Genomic DNA, 27,221 nt, shown 5'->3' on the forward strand with positions numbered 1-27,221 from the left:
AAAGGAAAGGAGTGAACTGCTGGAGGTAAAAAAAAAACAAAACAAAAAAAGGTAAGGTCAAACAAAACTGAAAAATAATGTACATTTCAGAAAAGGCGAACAAGAAATAGGTTAACAACTTAAAGCAGTTCTGCAGCAATGGAGGTTGATCAAGCCTCGAAAGTTGGTGCTACCAATTCCTACAGGTGTCCCAATGATTCTGAATTCCTTCCAACCCCCTCTGTCTGCATAAAAGTAGTGTTGGAACACACTTTGGTACCATACCGTTGTGAGTATTATTTGAACAGAATTGTACTGCAGAAAGTAGTGTGTTACTATAAAAATGGAAAAGAGGAAAAGGCAATTAACGATAGAAGAGAGACAGACCATCAGAACACTTAAAAATGTAGGTCTGTCCTACAGAGAAATGTCCAAGAAAGTCCAGTTTCTTTCACCATCCAAAGGCACTCAGAAACTGCGGGAAATGCTGACAGGGAGAGGTCTGGCAGAGCCAAAGCCACAACAGAATCAGAAGACAAGTTTATGACAGTCAACAACTGGAGTGATTGGAGACTCACAGGACAACAGCTTCAAGCACAGCTCAATAGTGGTTGTAGTAAGCAAGTCTCAGTTTCAGCTGTGAAGAGAAGACTTCCAGTTGCAGGTTTGATGGGTCGAGTTGCAGCAAGAAAGCCATTGCTGAGACTTCAGAATAAGAAAAAGAGGCTTACCTGGGCCATGAAACACCACAGTGGACTACTGAAGACTGGAAGAAGGTGTTATGGACTGATCAAACCTGCAACTGGAAGTCTTCTCTTCACAGCTGAAACTGAAACTTGCTTACTATGACCACTATTGAGCTGTGCTTTGGGGTGTTCTAAAACTTTTGACCAGTAGTGTAAGTAAACTAACGTCTTGGCCCGTTGGGATCCACAGGTTCTAGATGTGAGAGTTTGTATACTGTTGTGTATTTGTGCATGCTGTACCACATTTGTCCAGCAGTCAATGCCAAAGTGTTCTGGTCATAGCAATGTGATTGTAAGGCTATTGTATTACAAAATTACTAATATCTCCCAAAATATTGGTCTTATCAGCTTGCTGTTTTTGCTAGTCTGTTCCTTGACCAAAAATACATAAGTATGATAAACTGCAGCAGTCAGCTCTCTCTGGAGTTTGTGTGAATCCCCAAACACACAAGTCACTTTTCCACTGGACATCTGCGCAGAACTTTACTGATATTTACTAAATGTCGAAAAAACAGAAGTGCGTAATGTCGGTTTTTCCATTAAATCACAAATGCGATGATTTGTTTATTTATTATCGCGAAATTACACTAGAAGTCATTCCATAAACATGGCAACAACCGTAAATATGATGTTGATTTACAGATATATTCATGATTATTATATATTACCCCTCTATTTCATACTAAATTAAAAAATGATAGGGTTTTCTGGTGTGTCCACGCATACTGCAACATGTTTCTTTTTCTTCTTCTTCTTTGCTTGTTGTAACATCCATCAACATCTGTTTTTTTAATTCACCTGACTCTAGTTGTGAAAAAAGGGCTTTCCATTGCAGTTTTGTGTGATATACCATTTGCGCTATGCCCGAAAAACCACCTCTTGTCAGCGCAAAAACTTTTAATTGAAAATGAGACTTTTGGCGAAATTGTTGTTTTTTCCATTAGGTAAATTTTTATACAATTATATTTCCGCAATTTGAGGGTCAATGGAAAAGCGACTACATACACGTACGTACACAGAGGCCACTTGGCTTTTTTGATATAGGTAGGAAGATTTTTTTTAAAAAATCATAAAAAATTGTAACTTTGACCTGCCTTTCCCAAAATGTAATGACATCTTCTGGGTCACTGGTAATCTATAAACCCAATTTGGTATGAATTGAACCAATAGTTTTGCTGCTAAAGTGTTAAGAAACAAAGAAACCGAACCAAAAACAATACTCCTTGCCTCGTCTTTTTTTTTTTTTTTTTTGGGGGGGGGGGGGGGGGGGGGTACCTTTATACCTTCATTATCAAATGCACCCATGTCGATGAGAGGGTGACATTCCAGCATCAAACTAAATACTGTTCATTTATATCTGTGTCCAGTGGTGAAAACAACAACAGTGCTTCTAGCTTTCATAACTTTGTCACTTCCTTTGATTCTAAAAGTTGTTTCTTAATGGTTCTCATCCATTTGGTCACTTTCTGATGCTTTGGTCAAAGGTCTGTGGTGTTAGTTTTCTTCACTATGGGAGACAGAGTTACTCACTACTTCCTCTAGTGGTCACATAAATCTCCCACCCTGTTGGTGTAAATAAATTCAGTTCAAATCTGTATAATCCAATACATAATACATAATCTGAAATCTAACATACTTTATGGTCATATATAATTATTTTAAAGTAGAAATACTGCATATATCACAGTTCAGTCAGAAAGGTGTTTTAACTATCAGAAAAGGAAGATAAACTAAGACAATATTATGACATATGTTTTTTGTTGTTAAGATACATTTACATTTCGTTATTTTCAGTGAACAAAATTTACAAATTACCAGCTATGAAATTTAAGCCATTCACCCACAAGTCCTATACATACAGTAACACTGGTATAAACATTCACGTGTATGTTTTAGTGCATAGCGACCGTATTTATAAGAAAAAAAAGATAAGAGAAATTTGGAGGCTTAGTACAGCAAATAAAAGACTGAAGTGGTAAATAGGGGTCTTAAAAGGATTTGGAGAGGCTGAGAAAAAAGGTGAGAAAAACATCATTGCAGTGAAGAGGAGAATAAGATGTTGTGATGAGGGGAAGAGTTTTTCCTTTGAAACCTTGGTCTAGTTTTTTTTTTTTTTTTTTAAATGAGAGAAATGAATTTGATCGACTGACGCACAGCTGATTCATTCTTAGTCTCCATGTAAACATGACGTTGATGCTGTGTTTATTATTCCAGAAAACAACATTAAATCATCATCTAAAATTCAGTAGAGCTATACCACTTGGAGCTGTCTCAGTAAATCCGTGTTTATTCACTGTGTTTTATTTTGTCTTTTCTCAGTGGTTATGGATTGGGCTTCTGTCTACAACTCCTCTACTCCGGAGTCTTTATCCGACTCCTCTCCCTTTTCCTGCTGTAACGCCTCTCTGCCAGTCTTCTCAGCCTCGTCATTTTCCCCTCCTCCCTTCTCGGGTCTGGACTTGCTCTTCGACCTTAAACTCCTCTTCATCCCTCTCTACTCGGCCGTGGTCCTCGTGGCCTGTTCTGGCAACGTCCTCCTGCTCTTTCTCATATGGCACAACAACAAAAGACACAACACCACAAACTTCCTCATCAGCAATCTGGCCCTGGTCGACCTGGTCATGTGCATCTTCTGCGTTCCTTTGACAGCGTCCTATGCTTTTGACAAGCGTGGTTGGATATTTGGAGCTCACATGTGTCATTTTGTCTCGGTCATGCAGTCTGCAGCCGTCTACGCAGCGGTCCTGTCTCTAATGGCTATCGCCGTTGACCGTTACGTCGTTGTGGCTTATCCCATCCGCAAAAGAGCAGGTTGCCAGTTCTGTTGGGGTCTGGTGGTCCTGATCTGGCTGTCCTCTCTGGCTCTGTCCACACCTACAGCATTACATACGGTCTACCTCGACCTACGCACCACTGGGATGCAGATGGCCGTGTGCGAGGAGTTTTGGGACGGCCAGGAACAAGGCCGCATCATCTACTCCTGTTTTATTCTCTTCTTCTCTTATTTCGTCCCCTTGGCTGCTGTCTCCATTTCCTACTGTGCTATATCACATCAGCTGAAACAGAGGACTGCGTTGGGTTTGACAGCGTGTCCACAGCTGAGATGTGCTCGCGCTGCCTGGAGCAGAAGGAGGAGGAAAACCTTCTACCTGTTGCTGGTGTCTGTTCTCTGCTTTGCTTTTTCCTGGCTCCCCTTACAGGTACACATCAGGCTATACACGCTAGAAAATGGATAATTCCCCCTCTTGGTTAAAAAAAAAAACCTTGCGTAGATGGGACCGTTTTCAGAAAAATCTGCATTTACACGACCCTGTATATCTCCACCGGCAAGAGCATGCCAAGCCTGTAGATGGCAGTGTAGTGAGACGGTCGAGTACCATTAACCAATCAGAATCCTGAAAAAAAAAAAAAAAAAATCACAACAAAACATTACTTCCTCGATAAATCTTTGGGGATGTAGTTTTCCTGGTTTTGAGACCAAACAAATCTGAGACATGCAACCAGTACAATGCAATGCAAGTGGATGAACTGGTAACTTTTTTTTTTACAGTTACAAACTGCTTTTCTGATGTACCGGAGCAGATGGAAAAGGGTTTGAACTCTTTTGATTCGAGTCATGTTAGTTCTATAGTTGTTAACAGCTGTGGTCTGTTTTTCAGCCATATTTTGTCTTTAGTTCATGAGCATACATATAAATTATTACTTTATTTACATTCCACTAAACTGAACAGATAAAAGGACTGATAAAACTAAACATGAAGTATGAAGATGTGGAATCACCTCATAAAAGCCTTATTGTATATCAAATAAATACACAAAGATCCTGTTAAGCAGATGCAGTGGGCAGCTATTAGCTAACATGCTAACATTTGCTTGCACCAAACTTCCTTATTATTACCTCCGCCAAGGAGTTTATGTTTTCATTGGGGTTTGTTTGTCTGTTAGCAAGATAACTCAAAAAATTATGGATGGATTTGGATGAAATTTTCAGGACATGTTGATACTGGAACAAGCAACAAATGATTAAAATTTTGGTGGTGATCGGGCGGGGGGGCCTTGCCTTGCACAGACCTCTGCCAAGGCAGAGGTCTGCGCTCTCCGATTGCTTTTCTAGTTTTCTTATGGAATACTTGTAACTTCACTTATCTGCTCCATCCTCTTCCCCTATACTGTATCATCACATATGAAGTGGTAGAAAATTTCCTTTGAAAACTGTGACGTCCGTTCAAGATCTGGTTCCCTCTGTTTACATGAAAACGTGAAAACAGAGATTTGCCAAAATCTCCACTTTGGCCAGAGTTTTTAGAAACCATCACTGTGTACGTGTTCGTCATTGTCATGTAAACGATACGCACAAACGCAGAGAAAAATCTCTGTTTTGCCAGATACCTGGCTATGTATAAGCGTAGCCTCAGACAGAAAATTGAATGATACATGAATTCTTGCAGTCAGTGGAAATGAATGACATTTTCCTCATTCATTTTGATCCAGAGAGATACACAGAGTTAAAAATGTCCATATGGTAATGACCCTCAGTCATTAACATATGGAAAAAACAGCTTACACAGACCACACCTCCTACATGTCTATAAAGCCTGCTACATACGCCAAGTGAACAGAATTTTCTTCTTGTTCCTGAGGCAGTGAGAACAAAATTGCATCATTTTGTTCTCGACACCATCTGGGCAGAACAGTTGCATGATTGGTCAAGTATTCAAAGTGGGTGTGGTTAATGTGGAAAATCAGATGGCCTCCCAGGAGTTTGGCACTTGACTTTTTTGTGAAGGACCTTTAAAAACAAAGTCAATGAGATCAGTACTCAAAGAGAAGTTCTCAAAAAGAGCTGCAGTGAGGTCAAGAGGTTTGAGATGAAGGTGTTAAGTATTTATTTTTGGTCAGAAATCAGAGGCAGAGCTTCTGAATTCAGAATAAATGTACAAAACTTGAAACGTAAGACTGTGAAATGGATAGGTTAAGCCAAAACCTTCTTTGCCACTTCTTGCAGGACATGAAGTTTTCTCAGTCGTGCTTTCGAAGAATAATCCAAAACAAGGAAGACAAAAAAGGCAGGTGGATTATAAAGCAATCTCTCTTTATTTAAGAAAAAGGAAAAATCAAGAAAGGTTACCAAAAAAAAAGTCTATATCCAAATTAAGTTTCAGTATTAACCAAACAGAAACTACTAAGATGACAACAACGGTCAGAAATACTGTTGCTCTCTGTCCTGCTTAATTGAAAGTCTCTCCCCTCTGAACATGTGCTTTGCAGGTGTCCTCACATCACTTTACTACACTTAGCTCTGCTTTACAGCAGATGGTCAGCTTGCGTTAGCAGGATAGAACTAATATAACACAGATTGGCTGATTATTTACAAATACGATGCTAAATTAATATTAGAAAAAGATTACATGCAAAACTATCTTACGATCCTAATATAAAGACAAAATCCGTAGATTACTATTTAAATGAGGCACAATGTGCAAAGTTATACCTAAATTTCTTTATGGCTCTAACAGGTAGGTTAGGTCTGGATTGTCTTTGGTTCCACACAAAGAAATGGGATATACATCAAAAACAGAGACATAATTTACACAGAAATCAAATCATTAATTAAAGGACTGTAAAAAAAAAACAAAAACTGGAGACCTTGGGTTCAATTACAGGCAAATTAATCCAGTTCAACAATTAAACACTGTAAGTTCACTTTATTTCTTGTAGATATCTTTTGTGGATCTTGGGAGTCTAAAACACGTTCCTAGGAGACGAGGTTATTGGATGACAGATCACTCATATAGATTATCTTTCTTCCTTCTTGATTCTCAGCAGATACTTGTCATGGAGCAGCTGATTCTTTCACTCTCAGTATTTATCACTTTGGATCATCCAGGTGTCTTACCAGGATACCATGCTATGAAACTAATTACAGATCAAAAATGAGAGCAACTTCATTATATTGGATGGAGTGGAGAGTATTATATGGATCTGAGAGCAGACCGATCAATTGTGGTTTAGGAGACGAAGCAGCAGCAACACTTGTGTAGAATAAATGGGATGGAGGGACGTTTTTTCAGTATGATGTTGAGATATAAATGATTCATCAAACCAAACTCCCTGATTTGTACACAGTGTGAGTGTGATGTTTATATTATGTGACTCATTTACGTGAATGTGATGGACTGATTGCGTAAATCCCAGTGAATTAACACATTTTCTTTCCAGGTGGTGAATCTAATCCGTGATCTGGACACGGACTTCTCCATCTTGGGGAAGAACTACGTAAATGTCATCCAGGTGTCCAGTCACCTGTTTGCCATGAGCTCCGCCTGCTACAATCCCTTTATTTACGCCTCGTTGCACGATAAGTTCCTGTCCTACATGTGCCCTACCAACTTTCTGTCCCGGAGAAGAGGGAAGGGCAAAAGTCAAGGGACAAGCATCCTGACTGTGTCACGCAGAGCAGTTCGTCTTCACACCATGTCCACTGTGGTAGATTTACCAGGTGCTACTGTAAATAATATTGTTCCTCTTGATAATTATGCTTAAGTTGTTTTCCAGGTGAAACAACTGGTGTTTTGTTTCTCAGCTGGAATGAAAATTGGTACATTGTTTTCTTCAGTCTAAAACAGTCTTTCCCAACCAGTGCACTGTGGCACATAAGTGAGAAATCATCAGGTGTGCTGTGGAAGATTACACTGGTTAACAACAAATTTATTGTTTAAGTTTTTTGAGCTGATTTAGGATAATTTTGGTGTGCTGAATCCAAAAATCACATTAATTTTGCTCAATCAGGTCAACTTTCTGAACTATGCTACATATTGGCTTTTTAACATTTTTGCTTACATTTATGGGCATTTTCACATCATATGATACAAAATTCTTTCATATTTCTTGCAATAAACGAGTTCTGAGGATTTTACTTTTGCCAATTTATGATTGTTTTTTTTAATATTACAGGTGAATGAAATGGCTTTGACTAGAAAATCTTGCAAAAATAAGCCTGATGTATTCTGCTACATCTGCGGTGAATACACCATTGTACCTAACAGGAATCCTGTTAGAAAATGATTTTTTTCCCTCTTAAAACCTATTTTGGGTGAGAACTATATAAAAAATCAACTGATAAAGTCACAAAAATGTAATCAATTTTGTGAGAAGATCAAATTTTTCAAAATCAAATTAGCAAAAAAACCTGACCTGACTGAGAAAAACAGATGTCATTTTTGGATTTAGCGGTGCAAAATGGTCCTAATTCAGTTGAAAAAACCTAGACAACTTGCAAAGACCATTTTTTTGTAACCCAGTGTTATCTACTTTCACCAGATCGGTACTGTTAGTGAGTAGCTAATGTAGATACATACGACTGTACAGACCAGTGATCCACTCTACAACAATAGTCTCCTGTTTCCCTTTGCAAAATAAAAGTGAAAGTGAACTGGCCCCAATGCAGTGCGTTCTGTTGATAAAACCCCGCTGACTAGTGATGCACGGATTAGCAACTTACCCATGAACCCTGGGTATTGGATTGGGGCAGGGGGGGATATGTCTCCCATACTATTATACCACCCCCCCGTCCAAAAGCAGAGAGAGACTCAGAGCTGTTGAGGAAGATTTGTGTGTCTTTCTTCAATTCCTGTAAGAATATCAGCTTTGTGTTCAACTAAACAGGCCCAAGTTTCACACTGAGTAAATAAACTGAGACTACGTTTGCATTGAATTTAGGGATGTGTAGCTCGATTCCTTGGAATTCTTTGCCTGCCTGCTTAATGATTCTGCTTGTCGATTCCCCCTTCATTGCGCATGTGTGATGACGTCACGTGCACGCTGCATTGTTTTGGTCAGAATGTAGCCAACAAGGTGTTGAAGCAGAAACGGTCCAAAAAGACGACATCAGGTCCACTGGAACACTGTCAAACCTTCCATTTCTTCAAAAGGGTGGAATCCCTCCAATATGCTCAAACATTTGTCCACAGCATGTGATTCATTTAGAGGAATATCACATATTTGATACACTACTTAGCAACACTTGTGAATCTAGCGGCAGAGTGAACACCAGGCCATCATCCGGGCCCAGTTCCGGTGCGGGCAACAAACGTCGTACCCCCTCAAATAAAAGTTTCTGAAGGTAAGGGGAGAGGAAATGAGGTGCACAACAGCTGGAGACACAGGAATTAGTAAAGTGTCTTAAGTTTCACTTTCACTGCACGCCCCCCCCCGAACCGGCCCGGCCTAATCTGTTATTATTCTGTGCAGAGATGGAAATATAAAAGACAAGTGATGCAAACACATCTGTTTGTACTCTTATTCCTTCACCCAATGAAAATCGATAAGAGAATCAATAAGGAATCAGATTAAGCAAAATCAATTATGGAATCGGAATCATTAAATTTTTATCGATTCCTATCCCTACTTATATTTCAATAAATATACTTTTTGTGGCATTTTTGTTTGGTAGTGTGCCTTTTGATTTTTCTTATGTAAAACATGTGCCGTGGCTCAAAAAGGTTGGGAAACACTGGTCTAAAATTAATCGGAATCATGCAACTTTTTCTACAGATGCAGTGAAAAACAACATGTGCAGTAGATCAGATCTGTCTTATTTGATAAACTAAAGGTTTATTATGCAAGAGTTGTGTTTTAAGAAGACGTCTGCTCCAAAACGAGGCAGACTCTTGATTTTCAGAGGGAAGTCGAAGAGTCAATAGTTGTGTTTTGTAGGATTTAATCTGATCTCATCCATTTTATTTGGACCCTCTGATAACACTGGTCTACTGGTAAAATTCCCCCAGAATTCAAGTAGTGAAATTTGACCAAGTTTGAGTCAGTGAAAGAAACAATGTGCTGCGCTCTTTTAATACCCCTCAGCCAAATATAGTGTAAGATTCTGTTGAAAGTTACTGCCCTATAATTTTGATTAGATTGTGTAGAACTTATTACATACATATTTATATTTGAAGGTACTCAGACTGCACAAGGCCATTTGACCTTGAAAAAGTCGGTCATGGTCACCCATTTTCAATAGACTTCTGCTCCATGCCAAGATGCATCCACAGTATAAATCTGGTGCAGATATCTCAATGTATTCTTCAGATAATCCAACAATGTCGTTCAATGGACAGACAGACGACAAAACTATTCCAATACCCCTTTGACCAGAAGTGGGCTGAACAGTAAAAAATTAAATCAGAGTGCTGGTTGGATGTAGTTTCCAAGACTCATTCTTGAGTCAAAATGGGAAATTCTGTGATTAAAGAGAGAATGGGTTTTACACAAGGAATGTTTGTCTCAGAACCACCAGATCCACTGTCTGCACCTTAGAATATATTCACTTTTCAGGTTCTTTCTAGGTGGAAGATTTATAAATTTATTGTATAAATGTAAAAATCTATATGTGTAATAGCACTTTATCATATGCATGTAAAACATCGGCTAATCAGTGCTTTTGTAAGTTGTTTTCCAGTTGATCTTATTAAAGTATGTAAGATTTAATACCTGATGCAGATCATTTCTAAAAACAAAACTGTAAACCAGTGTAGGTAATCTGGTCCATCAGATCTCAGCTCAAATAAAAGCTTGAATGTTTTCTGTCTCAGGCGAACACACCAATACATTAATAAAACCCATTTTTCCTGGAACACAGTTCCTTTGTGGTTTATAGGTGACACTAAAAAGATGATGAAGTGACATTAGTATACCAAGTTCATCTTTTGACGCAGTCAGTAAGCAGCAGTTCTACTCCTTTTGTCCAAAAATGGTCACTTCAGGCTCCAAAAAACCAGTTTGGTGATGGCTAAATGTAAACCACTGTCATTGCCCATCACCGTAAAAGAATGTTTGCTTCACAAGGAACTAATACACGTTTGTTATTTGCATTAATTTTGTTTTGACCAAAAAAACAAAACAAAAAAAAAGATTAAAATGCACCTCAGCAATCTTGCACAAAATTGTAAAATCTTTTGATCTATGCTTGTGCAGTGTTATATATATATATGTATTTTTTGAATTGCATGGTTTGTGGCATTGAAGTGATAGGGCCTAAAGCGACGCCCCCAGCTCAGATCACTGCTGACTCTTGGCTTCAGTGCATTTTCTTTTTGACATAAGTTCCCAAAGGCACAAGGAGTGGGACTCCATATCTTTATCAAACCTTAACAACAGCAGGTTTATAATTACTGTAAATTTTTGTAGATATTTTATGTGAAAATATGAGCTTTCAAATCAACTCTGCAAGTACATTTTTATTGGTCAGTTTTTGTAATTGTTGTACATATTCATATTCTTCTGTACTCCTAATCCTGTACCAACTTGATTGTATGATTTTGTGCTTGAATTCAGACTGTGTATACACATAACTGATATTTATATAAACAGGTATTTGACTGCCTCTGTTTTCAATAATGACGTTGTACACACCAGATTGTTTTCATCTTTGTGAACCTCCTGTAATACACTGTAAACCATCATCATGGGGTTAGGGTTAAGATAAGCAAAACTGATGCAGTTTTTGTTGCATACTGTGACGTTCAGAGTCATAAAACTCTGTTTCCTTCGTCCACATGTAAGCACGGAAACCAAGTTTTTGGATAGAGTTTTCAGAAATAACTAACCAAACTATATCGTTCCAAATACTTTAAATAAAAAATACATGTACATTGCATTATCCAGAATCAGAATCACTTCGTCATCCATTCTATTTGTGGCTTTGTTCTCTTTCTTTTTGGACCCATATTACAAATTATATTTTTTCTAATTTAACACATTTTTAACCAAACAAGTTCTAAGATACCATTTATAATGGACCTTAAATTTCATATTCAAACAAATAATTTTTTGGAAAAAAAATAAATACATTGAAATTAATTTTCATACAAGCCTATAATTCATTTTAATTATTCAACACTGATTAGAGATGGAATAGAACTGAGGGAAACGAACAAAGACACTATACGAATATAGGCCAAAAAGGGAAACCCTCACTACCCATGAATCTATTAAAACAATAACCAAAAAACAAGAAAAGTCCTTAGACCTGCAAAACCAAAGACCAAGTGGAAATCAAATGAATGGAGGGAAAAACACAACAAATCAGACTTCCCTGCTGATTTAATGCAGGGAGATTCAAATGGAACTGTGGACTCTGCAGAGGCATCAGCCAACCTGAACAGTGGGTGTCCACTTCCTTATATCCACTCCCACCCAGGACACTTACCCTCAGCTGTGGTGGGAACACAGGTGCACCCACTCACTGCTGATCAACAGAACCTGAAGGCAGGATCTGTCTGGACCAGTATTCTTTAAATTACAATAATTACATCCCCTTTCCCCTTTCAATAACTCTTTTTTTTTTCCTTTTTTAAATATATTTTGTATAGTATCTATTGTCTATTGTATGCAATGTTTGATTGTATTGTTGTGGTTTATAATAAAGTTCTTGGGAAAAGAAATGTTCAGAAATAATTGCTTTCAGAGACCTAAACAAGAGTTTTATTGTGAATGAAAAGAAAAAACACACAAAAAATAACAGTATTAGTTTTTCCAGATACACAGCTACATGCATACATGGCATTACACCGATCTAACTGAAATGTTTACTGATGCCATGGTTTTATCTTCACTCCCTCCTCTGTCATTAGTTTCCCTCTTTCTCTCCTGTTCAGTCTTCACCCTGTATGATAATAATCTCCAGCTGTGTGTTTCACCCTTTCCTTGTGTTTTGTTGTGTTAAACTTTACTCTTGGACGTTACCTTTTACCCCCTGAAGTCCATCCCCGACTATAATCTTTGGCTACATTCTGCAGGCAAATGTGGCCCAAATCCGATTTTTTTGTCCGTATGTGACCTGTATCCGATCTGTTAACGATAGTTTGAACAGCACAAATCCAATTTTTTCAAATCCGACCCAGGCCACAATCATGCGTGATCCTAAATCCAATACGTTTCTGATATTTTGCAATGCGACTTCAGTCTGAATGGCTATGTCACATTTATCCGACCTTCGCGTCATTAATTGCTCTTCCACTGGACATATTTGCAAAACTTTACCGATATTTAATAAATGTCAAAAAAACATAAGTGTGGTTTTTCCATTAAATCCCAAATGCGATGATTTATTTATTTATCATTGCAAGATGACACGAGAAGTCATTCCATAAACATGTCGACGAACCTAAATATCATGTTGACTTACAGATATATTCATTATTATTATATTTTTCCCCTCTATCCTGTACTAAATTAAAAAATGATTGGGTTTCCTGGTGTGTCCACACATACTGCACCATGTTTCTTTTAAGACTCTTCCTCTTCGCTTGTTGTGACGTCTGTCAACATCCGTTATTTTAATTCACAAGACTAGTTGCGGAAAAAGGTCTTTCCATTGCAGTTTTGCGTGATATACAACTTGCACTGCACCTGAAAAACCAGCTCTTGCCCACACATAAGCTTTTAATCGAAAAAACAAGAGCTTTGGTTAAATTGTCATTTTTCCATTTGGTACATTTTTGCGCAAGTTATATTCGCGCAATTTGAGGGTCAATGGAAAAGTGACTGTTGAAATGCGACAAACATCACAATTCTGCGTCCCAGGAGGAGGAGTGGTGGGAAAAACCTATTTATTTCTGTAAACACAGTGCGTGCCTGCATGGTCACGTATTACATCAGGACCTCTTTTGCGCATGCGGGTCACTTCAGGGTTGCATTCAGTTCATATCTCAAAAATGATAATATGAACAAGTACAGAAAAAAACTGTAGTTCACCAAAAAATCTGAATTATGCATTAAGACCTGCTGTCTGAACATAGTCTAAGGGTGAAGACACACCAACCTGACTGCCAGTCGTTGCCAGAAAAGGTAGCCCAACTAATCAGTTGGCTCCCATCTCACCGACGTGGTCGAAAAAAGTGTGAAGAACACACCAAATCAACTATCAACTTCAGCATACGTTCTGCACTTGCGTAAGATGTAAAACCGGAAAATGACGTAACATCTCTCTAGACCAAAACCCAGAGCTCACTGTCATCAGTCATTGTTGTCAGTAGAGTTTTGAGTAGTCCAGAAGGGTTGTTGTTGTTGTACTTGTTGAACGGATGGCTGGTAATAAGAAAATACTGTTGTTGTCAGCTCTTGGGCTTCTTCTTGTGGAAGAAGAAAGATGTCGCAGGCGAAAACTAAGGAGAAATCGCACTATGCTAACAATGCTAACAGTGTTCACTTCACGGAATGAATGAAGTCCATAGGCAACACTGACTGGCACTCATTCAGATACAATATGAGCAGTGAATGGACTATTATAGAAGACACTAGTCGCTTTTCCATTGACCCTCAAATTGCGCAAATATAACTTGTGCATAAAAATGTACTTAATGGAAAAACGACAATTTTGCCAAAAGTCTAATTTTTCGATTAAAAGTTTTATACATTGGCAAGAGGTGGTTTTTCAGGCATAGCACAAGTGGTATATCACGCAAAACTGCAAAGGAAAGACCTTCTTTCGCAATTGGAGTCAGATGAATTAAAAAAACGGATGTTGACATACGTTACAACAAGCAAAGAAGAAGAAGAAACATGTTGCAGTATGTGTGGACACACCAGGAAACCCAATCAATTTTTAATTTAGTACAAGATAGAGAGGTAATATATAATAATAATGAATATATCTGTAAATCAACACCATATTTTCGTTCGTCGCCATGTTACGCACATTACACATTTCTGTTTTTTTCGACATTTAGTAAATATCGGCGAAGTTTTGCGCAGATGTCCAATGGAAAAGTGACTAATGATATTGTTAAGCACCTTGGCATAGCTGGATTCACATGGAAACTTCTCCTTCACTGATTCACTAGTTAAGGTCTATCCCTCCACCAATCAGATCGGTCCGACTGAACGACGGGTAGTGGCCGATTACACATGTTGAATTGACCGAAAAGACTGATGACGGCATTAATGATGGCCAATTGCACGAAACATACCAAACAGACTCATGTCACCGACTTCGCCAGACTGCCTGATGACGCCTGACCGCCAAAAATTGGGTTGGTGTGTCTTCGCCTTTAGTGTCCTTCAGTAAACCTGATGAACTGCTCATATCTGCATATGTGTCTTCATTTTGTTTTAATGCTCTTTTAACACCAACCCTCACATAATACCTTTTTATCTGATGCCCAAGTATAAGCATATAAAGTCTAATTATATACCTCCTGTGTCATATTTAGTATTAGATCTACTCACTCATGATAACCCTTTTCGCTCCAATTATTTTGTGCTCATAATGACATAAAAAAAAAGACGTGTAAATAATGGATTTCTTTATCTTAGCTCGGCACTTAATCCTTTTGTTTCATTTTGTGCTGCAGCTTTGACATTTGACAAAGACAAAACAGTAGTCAACACCATCACAGTGTTTAAATGTCAAGTTTGCATTAAAAAAAAAGAAGAAGTCTTCATTACAATATTTAAGAAGTGCAAAAAAAGTAACAAACACAGTGGAAGTAAAGATTTAAAAAAAAAAAAAAAAAAAGAGAAAATGAAGGCAAAATACTGTTCATCTGTGCTAATGTTTTAAAAGCAGTCTCACTTAGAAATACATGTGAATTATTTAATAAAGTATAGTCAAATATATACTTTCCAATAATAATAAATAAAATTATATATGAGGAAAACACTCTATCGTTTATGTATTGAAATCAGAATGAAAACTGACAAGAAAATCTATTGATATGCTGCAATGATTAGAAAATTACTTACATTAAAATATGTATATATAATAAAAATGTCATAATTGACTACCTTTGAACATATTGAAGATTTTTTTTTTATAAAAATGAGTTTTGTCTAACATTTCCATCCTCACCTCTATTAAAATGTCTAAAATTTTAGATTAAGTAATAATGGAGTAGATTTACATTGAAGGGTTAAGTGTCTTCTCAAGGACACAACAGCACATGACTAGGACAGAGCAGGATTTGAACCACCAACCCTTCAGTTACTGAATGACCCACGCTACCTCTTGAGCCATGGCCATCTTTAGTGAAATAGTAGAGAGAAAGCGTAATGAAAGACCTTATATATAGAGAAAAATACATTCTATACATGAAAAGGTCTTTGAATTAATTTTTTTTTGTAGTTGTATAGTCAGGGGTGTAGAATTGGCACGTCCCTATCAATATCCAGCCCCTACTGTGTAGTCACTATCAATACAACCGCTGTCTGTAGTGTTTAGTCAATGATTACGGCACACAAAGGGTAAATCATCAGTCTCAGCTAGAAGTCTTGCCTCTAACCTAAACAGCGCTTTGACTGGCTCTGCAGTTTTGCTAACGTACATGTGATGGGCCATCCCCGCTGTCACTCCATCTACTTGTAAAAGGAATCTGTTAGTTGGACAACTACACCTAGCGTATGTTGTCAATATGTTTGGCATTTGTTCTGCTTGGGTCACGTCAGCTAGATGGATTTGAATATCAGTGGTGTCACTTGTACATGTGTCTGTTTCATTCAGATATGCATTCTAAACATGCCAATTACTGAATTTTTTTTCTGACTATGATTGTTTGCTTGTTTGATCAGCTCTACATGACATGAAATTATGATAGCAAATGCAAAAAAATATCAACTTTCAGGAGTACTGCCTTGCAGCACTTCTGTGTCTCCACCAATGTCAAAATCAAACCTTCTCCCTTGTGTATAGTTGTATATTCATCTCATGTCTCAACAATCAAATACATTTGCATCTTTTGTCTAACTTCAGAGCTCTTTATTATCAACACTAATGATAATTTTAGGTGTTTTTTTTTTCTTTGTGTGTGTGTTTTTTTTGAGTTTGACAGTGGAATTATTAGATATAAATGCACCACATATTGTCTATTGGAGGCAGATTGTAATGGCACGCCGTTCCAGCAGCTTCATCCTCGTCTTCCTCACCCATGCCTTAGTAAAAAGTGCAGAATGTGGTTGTGTTGAAATATGCGTGGACATCCCTGGAACACATATCATCCTGAATGTAGAATCTATAGACTTATAATAATATCACTGGTTTAATTTTTAACCCTTTATAGGGCACTCATTGAAATACTCCGAAATTCAACATTTCCACCTTAGTGTGTTATTGGACATCATCATCTACCTCCTTGTCGGTTGCCGTGACAACAGTCACCCTCCTCTTGCCATAAAACATCTGAGCAGTTCTTGCTAAAAAGTAAACACATGCAATAAAACAACTGTTATAAGGTCATAAACTGATAAAATTCACTCAGATTCACTATTTCCAGCTTCAAAATGTCTATAAAATCTCTCTGAATCACTTGCGTTATATAAAACAAACGTGCTTTTTGACCTCACTGAGGGATGGGATTGGCCCCATATTTAATGTTTGTGGAAATTACCAAAAATAGTCACTTGCCCGATAAAGGGTTCATTTCCATTTTCTATACCGTCCCAACTTTGGGGACGTACAGAGCGGTATGTGCGAACATACCAGGAGGGAGGATGTTTTAAGTCATTAAAAGTTTGCGATTGTTGTTGTCAACTTTGAAATGTGCAGAAGAATACCTCATTTTACCTCGTATGTAGCTTCACGAGACAAATATATGCAGAAAACTGTTCACAGATTATGCTGTGGTTCTGATGTTCGTCTGTTCGTACTCTCAAACGATACAAAACCACTCAGGGAGCAACAAACACCACAATTTGCAATAACCTTGCAGGGCCTTTTGTGCAGAAAAAAACAAAACAATTTACAGGGTTTTATATGCTTTTGTGTAGTTTTCATTCTCTGTAAACTCTGAAAAGAAAAAAAGGAGGTGGAGGTGCAGCTTTCCGTAGAGGGCAGAGTCTTGAAAGAAGAGAAAAAAACATCCATTTACTGGGAGTTTTGATCCTGAATGTCAGATAAGTAATGACTTAATAGTTTCCTCAGTTTCTGGAGGAAAAACAAGCCCATGTTCTGGATTATCTGACAAAGTTTGACTTCAGTTCAAATATAAACCAGGAAAGAAGACATCACAAACATTTTAATAGATATATTATGTACGGTGGCCCAGAGGGGCAACAGCCCAAAAAATTATCCACTATAAGAAAAAAACGGAGATTGTGATTTATTTAAACAGAAGCATCTGAAAAAATAAATGTACCCTTAAATAAAAATACACTTGCATGAAAAAAAAAATCTCCAAAAAAAAAAAAAACTTTAAAAAGAAAAAAAGAATTTGTACAAATAAATGAAATAAACTTGTATGTTTTTTTAATATAAAATAATCTCCTAAAAAAATAGACTTCTACAAAAAAAAGTGTCTCAAAATAAAATTGAGCAACATCAAAAATTATGCATTTATCAAAAAAAAAAAAAAAGTGTTTGAACATATAAAGCTTCATATACCTAAAAAAGAAAACCTCTTCAGTTTTGAATTAAGGTTCATCAAAAAAAAAAAAAAAAAAGAAAAGAAAAAGAAACCATCATCCATCTTTTCAATTAAGGGGGGGTGGCGTTTACCCGAAAGGTCTCTTGCTTTAAAATTAACGTCACGTCATCATTAAATCTCTAATATGTGCTACTCAGTGACATCTGTGGCTGGATGTAAACAGATGCGAAGCTCACTTCAAAATAAAACCGGCTGTGGATCAACCACGGTCAAATTCGATGATCATCATCATTAAATATCCTGCAAATTATTTTCATCCACAAATTTTTATTTTGTCACTTCCTTGCCTGCTGCCCACCCGCATTTCGTTTAATTCTACCCAGGCCCGTACCCACAAAAATTCTTCACTCTTTGATCATGCGAGATTTCTTGCTTGGAGGACTAGATTCTAGATCGGTGGTGGGACAGAATCATTCTGTGTGTGGTGTGCTATGCTGACATTATCGGAGCACACCACGCACAGTACAATCAAAACTGTTCAACGCCTGATTTTTTTTGTCTTCATTTGTGGGGTCTGGAACAGATCTCTTCAGATTTAGAAAATCCTTATGTGTGTACCCCACTTAATACTACATATACTGTACTTTCTGGACTGTAAGCTGCTACTTTTTTCTCACGCTTTGAACCCTGTGGCTTATTCAATGATGCGGCACGAGTGTAGATTTTTACGAGCTAACGGCCTCCAGGGGGCGCTCTAGCAGGAAGTGCAAAAGCGAGACAGACAGGTGGAAGAGGTGATACGAAGAGGAGAAGTTTTAAGCTTAACTTAACAATCATTTTGCACAAACCCTCATCATGGAAAACACACAAAGAAATGCATATGATGCCACTTTTAAGTCAAAACCAATCGATGTGTCTGTCCAAGACGGAAATAGAGCTGCTGCACATAAGTGCCATTGAGAGTGACAACGGAAAGAGAGACATAGAAGGGCTGTTCAACTCTAACCTTTGAACGTATTGAAAATTTTTTTTATAAAATGACTTTTGTCTAACGTTTCCATCCTCACCTCTATTAAAATGTCTAAAATTTTAGAATGAGTAATAATGGATTAGATTTACATTGATGGGTTAAGTGTCTTGCCCAAGGACACAACAGCACACGACTAGGACAGAGCAGGATTTGAACCACCAACCCTTCAGTTACTGAATGACCCACTCTACCTCTTGAGCCATGGCCATCTTTAGTGAAGTAGTAGAGAGAAAGAGTAGTGAAAGATCTTATATATAGAGAAAAATACGTTCTATACATGAAAAGGTCTTTGAATTAATTTTTTTTTGTAGTTGTATAGTCAGGGGTGTAGAATTGGGTAGGGACGCTAGGGACACGTCCCTATCAATATCCAGCCACTACTGTGTAGTCACTATCAATACAACCGCTGTCTGTAGTGTTTAGTCAATGATTACGGCACACAAAGGGTAAATCATCAGTCTCTGCTAGAAGTCTTGCCTCTAACCTAAACAGCGCTTTGACTGGCTCTGCAGTTTTGCTAATGTACATGCAATTGGCCATCCCCGCTGTCACTCCATCTACTTGTAAAAGGAATCTGTTAGTTGGACAACTACACCTAGCGTATGTTGTCAATATGTTTGGCATTTGTTCTGCTTGGGTCACGTCAGCTAGATGGATTTGAATATCAGTGGTGTCACTTGTACATGTGTCTGTTTCATTCAGATATGCATTCTAAACATGTCAATTACTGAATTTTTTTTCTGACTATGATTGTTTGCTTGTTTGATCAGCTCTACATGACATGAAATTATGATTGCAAATGCAAAAAAATATCAACTTTCAGGAGCACTTCTGTGTCTCCACCAATGTCAAAGTTAAACCTACTCCCTTGTGTATAGTTGTATATTCCTCTCATGTCTCAACAATCAAATACATTTGCATCTTTTGTCTAACTTTAGAGCTCTTTATTATCAACGCTAATGATAATTTTAGGTGTTTTTTTGTGGGGGTTTTTCTTTGTGGGTTTTTTTTTTTAAGTTTGACAGTGGAATTATTAGATATAAATGCACCACATATTGTCTATTGGAGGCAGATTGTAATGGCAGGCCGTTCCAGCAGCTTCATCCTCGTCTTCCTCACCCATGCCTTAGTAAAAAGTGCAGAATGTGGTTGTGTTGAAATATGCGTGGACATCCCTGGAACACGTATCATCCTGAATGTAGAATCTATAGACTTATAATAATATCACTGGTTTAATTTTTAACCCTTTATAGGGCACTCATTGAAATACTCCGAAATTCAACATTTCCACCTTAGTGTGTTATTGGACATCATCATCTACCTCCTTGTCGGTTGCCGAGACAACAGTCACCCTCCTCTTGCCATAAAACATCTGAGCAGTTCTTGCTAAAAAGTAAACACATGCAATAAAACAACTGTTAAAAGGTCATAAACTGATAAAATTCACTCAGATTCACTATTTCCAGCTTCAAAATGTCTATAAAATCTCTCTGAATCACTTGCGTTATATCAAACAAACGTGCTTTTTGACCTCACTGAGGGATGGGATTGGCCCCATATTTAGTGTTTGTGGAAATTACCAAAAATAGTCACTTGCCCGATAAAGGGTTCATTTCCATTTTCTATACCGTCCCAACTTTGGGGACGTACAGAGGGGTATGTGCGAACATACCAGGTGGGAGGATGTTTCAAGTCATTAAAAGTTTGCAATTGATGTTCTGAACTTTGAAATGTGCAGAAGAATACCTCATTTTACCTCGTATGTTGCATCACGAGACAAATATGTGCAGAAAACTGTTCTTCACAGATTACGCTGTGGTTCTGATGTTCGTCTGTTCGTACTCTCAAACGATACAAAACCACTCAGGGAGCAACAAACACCACAATTTGCAATAACCTTGCAGGGCCTTTTGTGCAGAAAAAAACAAAACAATTTACAGGCTTTCACATGCTTTTGTGTAGTTTTCATTCTCTGTAAACTCTGAAAAGAAAAAAAGGAGGTGGAGGTGCAGCTTTCCGTAGAGGGCAGAGTCTTGAAAGGAGAGAAAAAAACATCCATTTACTGGGAGTTTTGATCCTGAATGTCAGATAAGTAATGACTTAATAGTTTCCTCAGTTTCTGGAGGAAAAACAAGCCCATGTTCTGGATTATCTGACAAAGTTTGACTTCAGTTCAAATATAAACCAGGAAAGAAGACATCACAAACATTTTAATAGATATATTATGTACGGTGGCCCAGAGGGGCAACAGCCCAAAAAATTATCCACTATAAGAAAAAAACGGAGATTGTGATTTATTTAAACAGAAGCATCTGAAAAAAATAAATGTACCCTTAAATAAAAATACACTTGCATGAAAAAAAAATCTCCTAAAAAAATAAACTTTAAAAAAAAAGAATTTGTACAAAGAAATAAACTTGTTTGATTTTTTAAAATAAAGTAATCTCCTAAAAAATAGACTTCTACAAAAAAAGTGTCTCAAAATAAAATTGAGCAACATCAAAAATTATGCATTTATCCAAAAAAAAGTGTTTGAACATATAAAGCTTCATATACCTAAAAAAGAAAACCTCTTCAGTTTTGAATTAAGGTTCATCAAAAAAAAAAAAAAGAAAAAGAAACCATCATCCATCTTTTCAATTAAGGGGGGGGGGGGGGGGGGGCGTTACCCGAAAGGTCTCTTGCTTTAAAATTAAGGTCATGTCATCATTAAATCTCTAATATGTGCTGCTCAATGACATCTGTGGCTGGATGTAAACAGACACGAAGCTCACTTCAAAATAAAACCGGATGTGGATCAACCACGGTCAAATTCGATGATCATCATCATTAAATATCCTGCAAATTATTTTCATCCACAAATTTTTATTTTGTCACTTCCTTGCCTGCTGCCCACCCGCATTTCGTTTAATGCGCCGTACCCACAAAAATTCTTCACTCTTTTTATTGTTTTACCCATCCCTACATGTTTTTGCCGACCTGACCTTTTTTTTGGGGGGTGGGGGGTGTTACCTGGTTCAGGACTCACGTTTGATCATGCAAGATTTCTTGCTTGGAGGACTAGATTCTAGATCGGTGGTGGGACAGAATCATTCTGTGTGTGGTGTGCTGTGTTGACATTATTGGAGCACACCACACACGGTACAATCAAAACTGTTCAATGCCTGATTTTTTTTTGTCTTCATTTGTGGGGTCTGGAACAGATCTCTTCAGGTTTAGAAAATCCTTATCTGTGTACCCCACTTAATACTACATATACCGTACTTTCCGGACTATAAGCCGCTACTTTTTTCTCACGCTTTGAACCCTGTGGCTTATCCAACGATATAGAGTGTAGTATAGATTTTTACGGGCTAACGGCCTCCAGGGGGCGCTCTAGCAGGAAGTGCAAAAGTGAGACAGACAGGTGGAAGAGGTGATGCGAAGAGGAGAAGTTTTAAGCTCAACTTTTAACAATCATTTTGCGCAAACCCATCATGGAAAACACACGAAGAAATGCATATGATGCAACTTTTAAAGGTGTGGGAGACTTTCGTGACCAGTTTTTCATCAAATCTGTCAAACCTCAGTCATATCCTAAGTATCATGAATCTCTAAGTCTTTCTGTGATTACTCACCTGAATCTCTTGCGTTACAGTGAACAATTTTGACGTGCCATCCACCATAAACAGACCATATGTTTACAAACAGAGTCGGGAGGTAACTTGGACATCTTCAGAATTTTGTCACGACGTGCATTGTGGGAAATGCCGGTTTGGTCCGCTGTCTGGCAGCAGCAGCTGCTACAGACACGAGGCAGAAATGACAGGACCTCCCTTCCCAATGTGCATATTCCTCCAGCTATTTCCGTGTTTCAGCTGTTTCCACGTCATGTTTGTTTCATCCGTATAATATCATATGGTTGAGCCTTCGCTTCCCACAATGCACATTGCGACAAAATTCCGAAGATGTCTGAGTTACCTCCCAACTCTGTAAGCATATGGTCTGTTTATGGTGGATGGCACTAAGAAATTGTTCACTGTAATGCAAGAAATTCAGGTGAGTAATCACAGAAAGACTTACAGATTTGTGATACTTAGGCTATGACTGAGGTTTTACAGATTTGATGAAAAATTGGTACGAAAGTCTCCCACACCTTTAAGTTAAAAGATCTGTTTATCCAAGAAGGAAATAGAGCTGCTGCACGTAAGTGCCATTGAGAGCAACAACGGAAGAGAGACTGAGAAGATGTGTGACGGAGCCTTTCTGAGGCTGTTCAACTCTGACATTGAAGAAGACGACTGCAGTGGTTTCAATGCCCAGAGGGAAGATGAAGATAGCGATCAATGACTTTTCTGGGTTTTTTAACCAGCTGTGTTACTGCAGTTTTACTGCCGTGTTACAGGCACTGTTTGGAATAAAGCAGTTAAAGTATGGAAATAAACAGTTTTAAAAAAATCTTTCTGTTTACCATCTTTCTGTGTAAATATCTCATGTCACAATGTGGACACCTGCGCCTTATAGTCAGGTGAGGCCTATATATGTACAAATATTTTTTTCTTTTAAAATATGGTGGTTGCGGCTTATACTCAGGTGCGGCTTATACTCAGGTGCGCTCTATAGCCCGGAAAGTACGGTAGCCTCTTTAAGGTACATTACCATCCCTTGACACATTCATGGTTTTAGCGGCCACTACAGTTCAGTGAGCAATTCACATTTTCGCCACTAGATATCACTTAACACCACACACTTAGCCTTTTCATTACTGCTTCAACACATTGAATGCGGTGCAGCCTGTCTGACTCTCCTTGATGAAAAGCAGCACCACATTTTTACAGTAATCTTTCTAAGATGTCGAGCCGCTGTGGCAGGTCTGGTGCGCACAGCTGAGGAGAGGGCAGGAGAGGATAAAAGGGAAGGAGAGTAGTGGAAAATTGAACCGAGTTACATCTTGCAGGTGTGTAATTTCCACACCCCAGGACCACTTCTGAAATCCACATGCACTCAGCATAAATCACATACCTCACTCACATGACACAAGGACACATTTACCGCCTTCCTTCACCTTTCCACATGTCTGCGAACACCATGTCTCTAAAAGGCCTCATGTACCTTTTAAAAATGAGAAGTTTTCACTGTGGAGGATTTCAGTGGTCGTGCATTTATATGTTTAGTTGATTATTAACCCATAAAGACCCAAACATCCACCAGCGACCAAAACCATCTACTGATCTAAACTGTTTAATACCTGTTGATCCACTAATCCTATCAAAACATGGAAATAATTGGCGTAAAATGCAGTTTGTCATCTTTTCATACATCATCAGAATTGGACGTTAAGAGGCTCCATAGTGAACGTGGAAACACCGTCATCTTCTACAACATTGAATCACCAGTAAAACCAGTGGAGTTTGATCAATGACACTTGTTTTATGTTCAGTTAATGATATATTTTACTGAAAAAGTCACTTTTTCTTCAGTTTTCTCTGTTTTTTGGGTATATTTACCCTTAAGTTTAATCTGAGCTTTTATGAACATCTATATGATCAGTACATTAAATATTGGAAAATGCCTGATTTTCACAGGAAAAACGCAAAATACAGAGGATTATTTCATAACAAATAGTGACAAATCCCTTAAAGGGGTCATATTTTGCTAAACCCACTTTTATTAGTATTTGGTTCATTTATTTGTGTATTTGGACCCTAATAGTTCATAAAGTTTGAATTTGAACCCTCCATGTGCTGCAAAGCCATCTTTATATTCATTTTGGCAAAAACTGAGTGGATTTCTACAACCGGTTTCAATTCCTTCTTTGTTACATTTGATGAACTAGTTACCTCACGACATTTACACATATAAGGTCAAGACTTCCGATGAACATTTTGCTGAGTACGACATAATTGTTTGTCAGCAGCAGTGGTTGTAATAAAAACTGAAAATATGTCCAAACTTCGAGCCGATTAACTAAAATATTCAGTTGTTGGTTGAACAGGACAGAGCAGCACAGCACAGCCAACAACCTGGAGGGGGCGGGGCATGAAGTGGCTCATTTGCATTTAAAGGGCCAGCGCTCAAAACAACCTTTCTGGTGTTATTACTCAGAAATAGGGTTGAAGATGGACCTGTGGAGTTGAATTAATGAAGAATTCAGACCCAAGCAGAGCATTTACAGTTTATGTAGACCACAGGGAAATGTTTTAAAATGCATAATTCCAATTAAAAAAAGCAAAACATCACTCCTTTAAGAAAGCTTAAATGTAGAGAAAAAAATTCAATTAGGAACTACCACAAAAGTAGCACTGGGTCTTTTGGGTTAAAATGATACCAATGCTGGGAGCGATGTGATAAACACACAGTCTCTGCCCAGTCATTAGTAAATTCTACTGATGCACACACACACCTACACACACTACAGCTAAATAATGAGTGGACTGAAGCAGCTGAACTTTCTAACACTTTCCGCACTCGCTCGCTGTTAAATGTGCAAATGATTTACCTCTCTGTGTCATTTAAAGCCTCATAACCTGATTGAGTAGTGCCACGGGCCTCATACATATTCATCCCCAGGCCTGAAGTTATATGAATTACGTCTCCTCATTTGTGCTTTCAAGATGCTCACACTCCTGTCTTTCTTGTCGTGATCTATGCAGCACGCCAGACAAAACGGGCTCGTAATCATTCCAGGTCGAAGGAGGTGAGTGAAGTACAAAAGGAGAATCAAAATGAAAAAGGCTTGAGGCAATGAGGGAAAATGGTACATGATTGTGATTAGTTTAGATGAATAGTCGATGATCTGTGTGTTTTCCCCCTTGAATTCAGGTGATTTATATTCAGAAATGATCAAAATGACAAGAATTTATTGGTTTCTGTGCAGACGGAAGGAAACAAAACTAGATTATACATATTAAATGCATGTTATATTAAAAAAAAACATGCCTGAGTGATGCAGCTACTTTATAGTATTATTGATTAGTTGTATTAGGATTACACAGAATAGCTTTTGTAGCAGAAAATTCTAATTTATAGTCAGAACACAAAAAATATTTTAGAGGTAGAACATTTAAAATCGTAGTCATGGATAAAACAGAAATAAAAACAAACAAACAAAAAAAAATCACTGTTGAGAGAATTTAAGTCAAAACCATCTGTGAGGCATTTTGGAAGCAAAGATAATTTAAACCAAACTAACTAATGCAATGATAATTATCACAATATAAAATTATATTATGTTTGTCATTATTGTTTTGTAGCCCAGGCCCCTGTTAGAGAAGAAACACCTGAATTCAACCTGTCCCAATACTTTTGTCCATATAATGTATGACTTTGGCAATTGTGAAGCTAACAAAAAAATAAAATAAAACACCAAATATCTGACATCAAAATAAACAACAAATAACTGCAGCTGCACCATATATCAATATAAACTACTATATACTATCAGTTAACTAGGTAAGACTAGTTTCTCAGTTTAAGGTTAGTTGTGAAATAACTCCTGTTCAAGTAGCTCTTCTTAATGACTCATAATGGAATCTGAATGTATTCTGTTCAATGCTCCCCAATGTTTTAACCCATAAAGACTCAAACATTCACTGCCGACCAAAATGATCCACTGATATAAACTGTTTCATACCCGTTGATCCATTAATTGGTGTAAAATACAGTTTGTCATCTTTTCATGGTCATCAGATATTTTGTTTTACTCAGATTCATTGAAAGTTCGGTGATGTCAAACCATTTTTTCATGAATATGAGCTGCTGCAGGTCCTGCCCCGAGCAGTAGAGGCTGGTATCGTCAGCATAAAATATATATTTTGATTTTTTCAAAACCTCACAGACATCATTAATATACATTATAAACAATTTAGGACCCAATATAGAGCCTTGTGGAACTATGTGTGAATTAGATAGAGTGCTTTCACCCATAGAGACCCAAACAACCACTGGCGACTAAAATCATCTATCAGTATAAACGGTTTAATACCTGTTGATCCATTAATTCTATCAATACATGTAAATAATTGGTGTAAAATACAGTTTTTCGTCTTTTCATGGTCATCAGATATGACCCATTTGGACATTCAGGGGCTCCATAGTTACTGTGGAAACACTGTCATCTTCTACAACATTGAT

General features: G+C 37.7%; 1 protein-coding gene across 1 annotated transcript; it reads left to right on the plus strand.

Annotated features, from left to right (window-relative positions):
- Positions 1-3,000: 3,000 nt before the first annotated feature.
- prlh2r (prolactin releasing hormone 2 receptor) lies at positions 3,001-7,268 on the plus strand. Its single transcript, XM_030125956.1, has 2 exons — positions 3,001-3,925; positions 6,945-7,268. Exons 1-2 carry the CDS (start codon positions 3,050-3,052, stop codon positions 7,266-7,268), a joined length of 1,200 nt encoding a protein of 399 aa, XP_029981816.1. The 5' UTR covers positions 3,001-3,049.
- The last annotated feature ends 19,953 nt before the right edge of the window (positions 7,269-27,221 follow it).

Source organism: Sphaeramia orbicularis, chromosome 22 (assembly GCF_902148855.1).
Source record: "Sphaeramia orbicularis chromosome 22, fSphaOr1.1, whole genome shotgun sequence".
Lineage (NCBI taxonomy): Eukaryota > Metazoa > Chordata > Actinopteri > Kurtiformes > Apogonidae > Sphaeramia > Sphaeramia orbicularis.